This window comes from Carex rostrata, chromosome 5, assembly GCF_964058835.1.
Source record: "Carex rostrata chromosome 5, lpCarRost1.2, whole genome shotgun sequence".
NCBI lineage: Eukaryota > Viridiplantae > Streptophyta > Magnoliopsida > Poales > Cyperaceae > Carex > Carex rostrata.
The window spans coordinates 7424239-7434956 of record NC_135922.1 but is presented as its reverse complement, the minus strand read 5'-3'; the positions used below and the strand labels follow the sequence as shown (position 1 = coordinate 7434956).

Sequence of the window (10718 nt, the reverse complement as noted above, 5' to 3'; positions counted from 1 at the left end):
TCAATATATAGCTTTCATTTTAAATTTGCTTATAACTGAGAATTACTTCAACTGTTTCCTTAAATTTTTCTTCAGTTGGAATCTACAGCCCTTTGCATTTTGCATTCCAATAGCAATTTGTCAAAATAATTTCTTAAGAAAAATATTTTCCAATGACAGCAAAACCATATGAAATTGGGACTGCTGAAATTAGTTAACAAATATTATTAACGCTTCCTGAAAGAAAAAGGAAAACTATGAAATAATTAAAATTTTAAAAATAACAATTCTCATTATGATTAAAAAAATATATATATTAACACTCTGCCGCTGCTTGCATTCCCTCATTTAAGTTAAAGGGAAGCTCATTTTCGAGAGAAAGAAAAGCATCAATGCTTCCTTCCACTTTGCTTTACTATGTAGTAAAATTTTCATCCTAACTGAAATGACATACTATAAATGTGAAAAAAAAGGAAATAAAAACAGCCAATATATATACCAGTATACATAGGATATAACGTGGTGATTTACTCATTAGTTATTAAAATAACAATACTCGTGATTTCCGTTCGAAAAAATAATACAAATTGACATAATAGTAAAACCTTCAAACATATATATATGCGTAAAGTAGAAGACTAATTACAAATTAGATTTGACTTCACTAACCAATTTTATAATTAAATACTACGCATACAAACTACACCTAATGGATTTTCAGCTTAGAGAAAAGGATCACTGATGATTGAATTTCATCGTGGGCTTGACAACACTGAAGCTGGAAAGGGTGCCGACTGATCCACTATGCTAGGTAAATTTGCGATCATTGGAATTGAAGAAACAAAATTATAATCCAATGATGTTTCAACCTCCATCACTCCCTCTAAAACCTTAACCACTATTAACATTGAAGGCCTTCGAGTACTATCCCATTGCAAGCACCACATTGCAAGCTTCATCATATTCGTAATTTCTATTTTGTACAATATGACATCACCGCGATTTTTGTCAATCAAATCTAATAATCTATTGCTCTTAGATTTTTCTTCTAACAATTTAATGAGATGGCGATTCTCTTCAATTTGGGAATCATCAAGGTTTCTTCTTCCAGATAGAATCTCCATTACTACCACACCAAAACTGTAAACGTCAACCTTCTCAGTAACCATTGCTGTCAACCATTCAGGTGCTAAATATCCAGGAGTGCCCCGCATTTTAGTAATTACTCTACTAATGTCCCTATCAACAAGCTTAGATAACCCAAAGTCAGAAACTTTAGCATTAAAACTTTCATCTAAAAGAATATTTTCTGGTTTGATATCGAAATGCACAATTTTTTGCCTGCATTCCTCATGAAGATAACATAAACCCTTGGCTATGTCGGTTATAATTTTGAACCTAATGGGCCAATCCAAAGGAACTCTCCCATCTCTGCAGTATATCCACTGATCTAATGACCCGTTACACATGTATTCATAAACTAAAAACCTATTCAACTTTTCAGCACATAAACCAATCATCCTCACCAGATTGATGTGATTAATACTGCCAATTGTCTGGATCTCTGCCAAGAAATCCTTCTTTCCATGTCCGACATTATCCAAACGTTTCACTGCTATTCTCTCATTACCCCAGCTTCCTTCAAACACAGTACCGAATCCACCTTTTCCGAGTATGTTGACAAAGTTTTCAGTGGCCGCTCGTAACTCTTCGAAAGTGAACCTGGTTGGCATCCCCGGTAGTTGTTCAATGATATCCTCATCTTGCTCTTCTTCACGTCTTCTTAAACACACAATGTAAATACTAGTTAATGTGAGCATAAAGAACAGAGCTCCAAATGTGGAACCTAGAATTACTCCTAGCCCAACTTTTGAACTAGAAGCTTGCACCTTAATATATATAGAAGGCTGAGAGTCCGCATCAGGTTGATTCTTAAAGGAAAAAACCTCCGATTGTGTAAAACACATGCGATCTGATGACCAAAACAGAGCAGCTTTACAATTGCAATCTCCAAGACATGCATTTTTGCATGTATCCTTATCAGTTGTGTTAAATGAACCATTACTGTTAATATTAATATTATTGAAATAGGATACATTGGTAAGTTCTAACATAAGGTGATTTTTTACATGACAAGTAATATTAGTACTTGCAGAGCAACCGAGCTCTGCTCGCCTGTTATCAACCATCTTCAAATAATTTCCCAAGGTTCCTGCGGGGCAGGTGCATTGTCCATTATTACAAATTCCATAATGCCCACAGACTGTTGGGTAATCACAGTTATCCATTTTCGGAAAATCACTATCACTATTTCTATAGAACAAATCATCCATCATTTTCCATTCATAATCAACAAACTCATAAAGTCTTAAGTGTCCATCAGACTCTAATCTCATGTACTGTATTGATTTAGTAGGTGCAAATGTAACAATAATTGTGCTATTATCAGTATTGTGTAATGTGGACAACACAGTCAGGCTGCCATTATTGAACTTTATAAAAGCAGACTTGTCCACTTTTGCATTTGACGTGGTAAAGAGTATTTTGTAGTAGTATGCTAGTGGGGGATTCGACTTGACAAATCCAAACAAACCATCTTCAAGGAGGGTGAGATAAAACTGGCCTTCAGACAAATCGGTGCTAGAGGTATTGGCAATGAGCCTCATGCCTCGTGCCAGCGTTTGCCCCATTATTAGACAATCAGATGGTTGGTCAAAAGATTGCCAGATTGTGGAATTATTTATATCAAAGAGGACCAGATTACCAGCATCTGTAATGTTAATACCGGCCACAGCTCGATTCAAACCGTTAGTAGACCAAACTAGGGTACCATCACTGTCACGGAGGGTTAGACCATCTTTAGATGTCAGTTGAAGTGTAGCATCTTCACTGACAGGGTGGGCTCGATTTGCTGACCAGATTACTAGTGGGCGGTAGTAGTGCCCATAATTATTATAATCTGCAGATATTATGAATATCGAGAGAAAAAAACTCTTACAAGGCTGGGAGCAGTAAAATCCAATAGCAAATGACATGCCGGTAATTGATTTTAGTGGGAGGAGGAGGAGGTAACGGACATTTTCCGCACTATCGAAAGTAAAGTTGTGTGGAAGAGATGGCGAGTTGGTCCATGATGCCGGAGCGGTTGCAGTGGGATAGATATGATCAGGTTGTGGTTTAACTGAGACAAAAAAGCACAGGAGAAATGCAACGATGGCAAGGGAAGGAGTCAAAGCCATTTGGGGTAGCATTATTGGTTTGCTTCTGTAGCAATAGAGATGATATCGCTTATATCCAATTCCACAACTTCTATTGCTATTTTGGACCATTCAAGAACGATTCCTTTTGGACCGTTGAAATCCACAACCATATAATTGCCAAATTTGACCGTTCTAGTGCTATTATTTATATTATATTTTAAATTTTGGTAGTTATTTCCATTGGTATTAGTGATCCAATTATAAGTCGATAGCAATAATTAATTGACTCATTAATCAACCGATTGATTGATTATATGAATTATAAGGATACTAAGGAAATCATCAAGCAAATTAAGATTTCCAAATATGGCATTCTCCAATTCGCTTTTCTTAATTATGTGAAAATTTTATTTCAAAAAAAACAAATATAAAGGTGATGCGACAAATCAAAATTTAAGTGCTTCTAATTCTGATTCCAAATGAACTAACATATAAAATATTATATTAGTTAAGAAACTTTTACTTTATAAAAGTGGATCATTTATTGATTGTAGATCAAGAAATATTGAATTCTCATTCTTAATTTAATTTAATTGAATAAAGCTTAATTTTAGTTACGTATTCTTGTGAATAATTGAAGTGGCTCTAAATTATGAATTGTGGTTGTTTGATTTTATTTTTTATTATATCAGAATAAATGGAAGAAATATTCACTATTGTTGTTTTTGAATGATCATGTACACATTTAGATATATTAATTAATTCAAAAATTATAAGCAAATTAAGATCTCGCCGAAATTCTACATTAGGGTTAATTTTAACATTTTCTTGTTCTTTTTGAAAAAAACTTAGTTGATGTAGAAAACAGAGACTAGTAGTTTAAACAAAGACTATCAACAGTTGTTGTTGCCTTGCAAATATTCCTTGAATAATTTGGTTTATATTAAACAGTCATGGTGGCCTTGCAAAGAAGTAATGAGGATTTTTCAATGTCAAATGCCATGTCATAGAGCACAATTTTAAATGCTGTTGAAATTAATTTCATTACTACTACTATGCATGCAAAATGCATGTGTATTTGATAAATACAATTATTCTTGACAATTCTTTGCTAATAAATGAAACTTCAAATTGGTTGATTGATATTGTTAGGTATTATAGCAAATTCGGACAAATATGTTATTAACAATGTTATGTATATTCTAAATCAGTAATACTACATGTTCTGGGATAAATTGTCACGAAAATGTCACCAGTTCAATTTTAATTTTTTAAACCTACAATTTTACCCAACAAGAGTACTCATATGCATCTCAAAAATAATGAAGAAAAAATTGTTCAAGCAGTTTTTTCCCTTGAATTCTCATTTCCCTAGTTCTAAAAAGAAAGTTTATTTTGTTCATATATATCTCGGCTAGTTAATTAGTCCTTCCAGGCCCCAGCGGAGACCAAGACTTCGGGTCAACCGGTCAAGGTCATCTGTCAAGTAACAGTAACTGAGATTAGTCTGAGAACAAGAGCAAAGGTCAAAGATTCAATTAATTATTCACTTAATTGGTTCTATCACTAATTTGCCCATTTAATAGCGATCGATACTAATTCACTAATTACAATTCCAGAATCTATTCTAAAATTAGCAATGAATCTAGTGGTGATACGTTAGTGCCATGCATGTAACTGATGATTATAAGGGTCACTAATCTGAATTCATTATGTTAGAGAACCAGTCTTTAATTTAGTAAAACAACATAATAATTTTTGTGTAGGAAGTTAATGGTTTGAAATTAGAATGAAAATATTAAACTAAGTTGGATAATTTAACCTGACACCCTACTTAAAAAAGACTGTTCCTAGTAGCGATATCATTGAAGAATGGGTCCCGCTCTACAGTTCACTCCTAAATTATTGCTTGGTCCCATTGTCAGTATAAATGTATAATCCCCAAGGCTTAGCCCAATATTCATATTAGAAACCATGAGAATCTCATCCAATTAATGTTCATGCAATATATCATAAAACTAAGAGCCACATAGTCACAACCTTTGAGCTATTCGCCAACTCTCTTTGTCGTTTCCCCCCAATTAAAAAAACGATAAAAGAAAAAGGGAGAATTGCACGTATAGTTCTCAAAGACTTTGATATTACGTATTTCTCCATCTCAAGTTTATAGTTAAAAGACTGAATATTTTTTTTACAAAACTACATATTTTTTATATTTTAATAAGGGTAAGATGATAAATTTACAAATTTAAAATGAGTACATTCACTTGGGAAAACGCAATAAATGTAATAGATCTGTGAGTTCTTTTAAATTCTGGTGGGGTATATATGATATTTATCATTTTAGTGGGAGAAATCATAATTTCGAAGTTTTTGAGGGATATAGATAAAATTCTCCCAAAAAAATTTAACACCACTTCAATGCAATACAATAGAGGCCATAGCAGCAACCAATATGTACATTGACCTTAAAAATGTTAGATTGCGTTATTTGTACAAGTAAAAATATTGGGCCTCATTTTTGGGCCCAAATAGAATCAATAATTATCTTGGATCTTTGATGGGTTTTCTATGCCACTTACGCAGCAAGCCTAAATCCTTCCTTGATTCAGCAGTGACACCAAGTTATATCATTCTCCTCTCAATTTGGAATTTTTCTGGTAAATTTTTTTCTCTGCTATCTGATATATACTGAAGACCATCTTTTGGAATTATGGTTCTAATGTTGTATTCTAGAATTCCATATATTTCTAATGACTATGGGCCTTTTCATAATTCATTGATCTATTGGGGTTAATAAATTGGTATTCATTAAATCATAATTTCTTCATAAATGTACCATGACTGGTGCACCAATTGAGATGGACTGGTACAGTAGTGATGTTCGAGAAAAGATCTGAGAAAGACACCCTTGCCCTTCAAATTTTAATTTCCTTAGTTATATTTGTTGAATTTTTTTTTTAACCTACTGATCGAGTTGCATTTCTCTCTCAAAATTTCCACTGAGCATGTAAAGATTATAATATCAAGCTGATTCAGCAATTTTATTTGATTCTAAAATCAAGCCAATAAAGATATAATTAATGAATTCTATATGCATTGTTTAATTTCCTATTTATAAATTTCAGTAATCCCCAATAAAAGCAAAAAAGTAAGGTTTGCTGTTATACTTATTTTGTTAGAATATGGAACCTAAAAATAAACAGAGAAGGAAAAAAATATTGGTAGTTCAAATTGACCAAATTCACAACCAAATCTGTTCAACAATTGTATAAGAACTACAAATATTGACAAAGAATAATTAAATACACTACTTTATACATCCCATGAGCCTAACCATGGCATAGACAGTATTTAGTTATATACAGTGAAACTAGCATGTGTTAGGTTCATAAAAATGTTTGATGAGATTAACTTTACTATCTTTGGATTATATTAAGATCCGTGAAGATCACTGACTTGCAATGACGCTGATAGAAACAGAAAAAGTTGAGATATTATCGATGTCATCTAGTCTCCTCTGCTCGTGTTCTAATTAATGACAATTTAGGTACACTGGTTACTGGTACAACAATGTAAATAGCAATGCCCAATTCACCAACTCAACAGCATTGCAGCAGTAAGCAAGGCTCAAAATATCAACTGTAGTCTCCACAACTAAGACTATTTGCATTTTCAATTTAGGTTCAAGTTATACCGATTAGTTTATGTTTGTATATATGAGAGATGCCAAATATTTTAACATGCATTAAACCAAATTAACAGTAGTTGAAAAATTATAACATTCATGTGCCATATACTTTCATATGCAATTTTAACCATTTTGGAGGAAGATATTCATTGAAAACATCCTATCGTTCTAAAAAAATGTTAACTTTTCTGTAAGTTGATGAAATATTCTTTTCTCCTGTTTTCTGGGCTCTGGAAAAAAAAAAAAATTGGCTCTGGAATTTTTTTTTTTGGACAATCATAGGGTTTAAAATTCAGTCTGTTGTGACTGAATACCAAGATATTGGTTAAGTTCCCGATGCTAATTTGGTCATTTTCAGGGTCTGAGTTAGTATTAATGTTTCCTAGACAACCTTTGAGCAGTGCAATTATTGACAAAATTAAGGTCCGGATAGTAAACTTACCTGCTGCTCTTTTAATCCTTGATTTGGTTACCCCCAACCCCAACTGACAGCTGTCAGCAGCCGATCGATCTGTTATATAATTGTGTAATTGGAGGTGTCCAGTTCAGAGGCGATACTCTGTGCTGCTGCAACCTGCAGGATGCTTCCATTTCTCTCCTTCTTTCCATGTCCGACGCTATCCAAACGTTTGACTGTTCGACTAAAAGTTGAATCCAAACATTGGAATTGAATTTAAATGATAAAAGTTGAATCCAAACAAAAAAAAAAAATCAATGCAATGTAAATTTCATTTTACAATACATAACAATTGTAATTCCATCAAACATACATGCCTAAATAAAAGACTAATACAAACAGGACTTTATTACACAATCTTATAATTAATACTACACTTCTAACTAATGCAGTTCAAAGACTTTATTACGAGTAGAGGATCATGGAATTTCATCGAGGGCCTGACAAAACTGAAGTTGGAAGGGGAGTTGACTGTTCGACTATCCCAGATATATTTGCAATCATTGGAATTGAAGAAACAAAATTATAATCCAATGATGTTTCAACCTCCATTCCTCCCTCTAAAACCTTAATCACCATTAACATTGAAGGCCTTTGGGTACTATCCCACTGCAAGCACCACATTGCAAGCTCCAACACATTCACAATTTCATTTTTGTAAAATTCGACATCACTAAGATTTTTGTCAATCAAATCTGATATTGCATTACTCTTAGATTTTTCTTCTAATAGTTTAATGAGATGGCGATTCTCTTCAGTCTTGGAATCATCAATGTTTCTTCTTCCACATAGAATCTCCATTACCACCACACCAAAACTGTAAACATCAACCTTCTCTGTCACCATTGCTGTCAACCATTCGGGTGCTAAATATCCAATAGTGCCCCGCATTTTAGTCATTACTGTGCTAATGTCCCTATCAATAAGCTTGGATAACCCAAAGTCAGACACTTTAGCATTAAAATTTTCATCTAAAAGAATATTTGCCGGCTTGATATCGAAATGAATAATTTTTTTCCTGCATTCCTCATGAAGATAACATAACCCTTTGGCTATGTCGGTTATAATTTTGAACCTGGCGGACCAATCAAGAGGAACTCTCCCATCTATATAGTAGATCCACCGATCCAATGACCCATTACACATGTACTCATAAACTAAAAACCTATTCGACTTGTCCACACAGAAACCGATCAGCCTCACCAGATTGATGTGATGGGTACTGCCAATAGTCTCCACCTCTGTCAAGAAATCCTTCTTTCCATGTCCGACGCTATCCAAACGTTTGACTGCTATTCTCTCATCACCCCACCTACCTTCAAACACAGTACCGAATCCACCTTTTCCGAGTTCCTTGACAAAGTTTTCAGTGGCCGCTTGTAGCTCTTTGAGAGTGAACCTGGTTGGCATCCCTGGTAATTGTTCGATGATATCCTCATCTTGTGCTTCTTCACATCTCCTCAAGCCCACTATGTAAATGCTAATTAAGGTGAGCATAAAAAGCAAAGCTCCAAATGTGGAACCCAGTATTAATCCTAGCCCAACTTTCGAACTAGAAGGTGGTGGAAGGGTAGAAGGTGTTGAAGGAGCAACTTGCACCTTAATATATGCAATAGAGTTAAATTGGTCCTCATTCTGGAGGGAAAAAACCTCTGGTAGTGTCAAACACGTACCAACTGATGGGTTCTCATAAGTTTGCTGAAATAGAGCAGCTTTACATTTGCAATCTCCAAGACATGCCCTTTTGCAAGTCTCCTCATCAGTTGAGTTAAATGCAACATTGTCAGCATTATTGAAATAAGTTACATTTTTAATTTCTAACAAACGGTGATTGTTTACATCTTGACAAGTTATATTAGTAACTAGAGTACAGCCAAGCTCTGCTCTTCGGTTATCAACCAGCTTGAAATAATTTTCCAAGATTCCTGTGGGGCAGGTGCATTGTCCATTATTGCAAATTCCATAATGCCCACAAACTGTCGGGTAATTACAGTTATCCATATTGAACAAATCACCCACCATTTTCCAACCTTGTAAATCATCATAATCATAAAGTCTCAAGTGTCCATCTGATTCCAATCTCATGTACTGTGTTGATTTAGCTGACGGAAATTCCAAAATATTTGTGTTCGTATCAATATTTGATGGTGTGGAAAATATAGTTAGGCTGCCATTCATGAACTTTATAAAAATAGACGTGTCCACTGTTCTATTTGAATGGTAATAATTTCCATACATATTATAGTAATACATCAGCGGGGGATCCGAATTGACAAATCCATACAAGCCATCTGCAAGGAGGGTGAGATAAAATTGGGTTTCATTCAAATCCGTGCTAGAGGAACTGGCAATGATCCTCATGCCTCCTACTAGTGTTTGCCCAATTACTAGACAATCAGTTGGGTAGTCAAAAGATTGCCAGATTGTGGAATTATTTATATCAAAGAGCACCAGATTACCAGCTTCCGTGATGTTCATACCGGCAACAGATTGATTTACCACGGTAGTGGACCAAACTAGGCTACCATCACTGTCACGGAGGGTTAGACCATCTTGAGATGTCAATTGAAGTGTTGCATTTTCGCCGACAGGGCGGGCCCGGTTTGCTGACCATATGACTTGTGGATCTTGGAAGGACTCAAAATGATCATGTACATATGCATGTACGATGTATATGGAGAGAAAAAAGCTCTTACATGGTGGGAAGCAGTAAAATCCAGTAGCAAATGACATGTTGTGAGATGCATTTAGCCGGAGGAGGAGGTTACGGTGTGAAGTGTAGTTGCCTGGGAGAGATGGTGAGTTGGTCCATGATGCCGGAGCACTTGCAGTGGGATAGTTATAAGGTTGTGAATTAAAAAAATGTTGTGGATTAACAGAGAAAGAGAAGCACAGGAGAAGTATTGCAACGAAGGCTAGGGAAGAAGTAAAAGCCATTTGGGGTAGAATTATTGGTATGCTGCGGTAGCAATAGAGATGGTATTTCAATTGCATTAGACTCCACAATATGTTAAGTTCATCAGACGATGTGTTGTTAAAACCATTTAGAAATGAGAAGAAGTCTTTCAAATTGTAGTCGGTATCCCCTCAAGTACCGGACTGAGTACAATACTCCCAGCCGGGCCGTTAAAAACTAATACATTTTAAAATTAGTGCCAGATTACTACTGACGACTCAGATCTCATTCTACTCAGTCAGGTATTGCAGTGGGTATGAATTCATTAAATTGCCCTTCTTAATCATCCGGTTGAGATACCATCATTCTTGCTATTTTTTGTTTTGGAAGGTGGGTGGCTGTCTCTATTGCTATCAATGAGGCAGTTGCAAGTGTATAGCAATAGTCAATTGACTCATTAATAAATCATCCGATTGGTGCTTCTGATTCTCAATT

General features: G+C 34.9%; 1 protein-coding gene across 2 annotated transcripts; it reads right to left on the bottom strand.

Annotated features, from left to right (window-relative positions):
• Nucleotides 1-451: 451 nt before the first annotated feature.
• On the bottom strand, nt 452-10309 carry LOC144554643 (G-type lectin S-receptor-like serine/threonine-protein kinase SD2-5). Of its 2 annotated transcripts, XM_078302963.1 has the most exons (2): nt 8927-10309; nt 452-1868 (listed from the first exon to the last, which is right to left on the bottom strand). In XM_078302963.1, exons 1-2 carry the CDS (start codon nt 10262-10264, stop codon nt 732-734), a joined length of 2475 nt encoding a protein of 824 aa, XP_078159089.1. In that variant the 5' UTR covers nt 10265-10309; the 3' UTR covers nt 452-731. The 2 variants fall into 2 exon arrangements, with proteins under 2 accessions (XP_078159089.1, XP_078159088.1); XM_078302962.1 differs by lacking the exon at nt 452-1868 and having other exon boundaries at nt 7628-10309.
• Nucleotides 10310-10718: the final 409 nt, after the last annotated feature.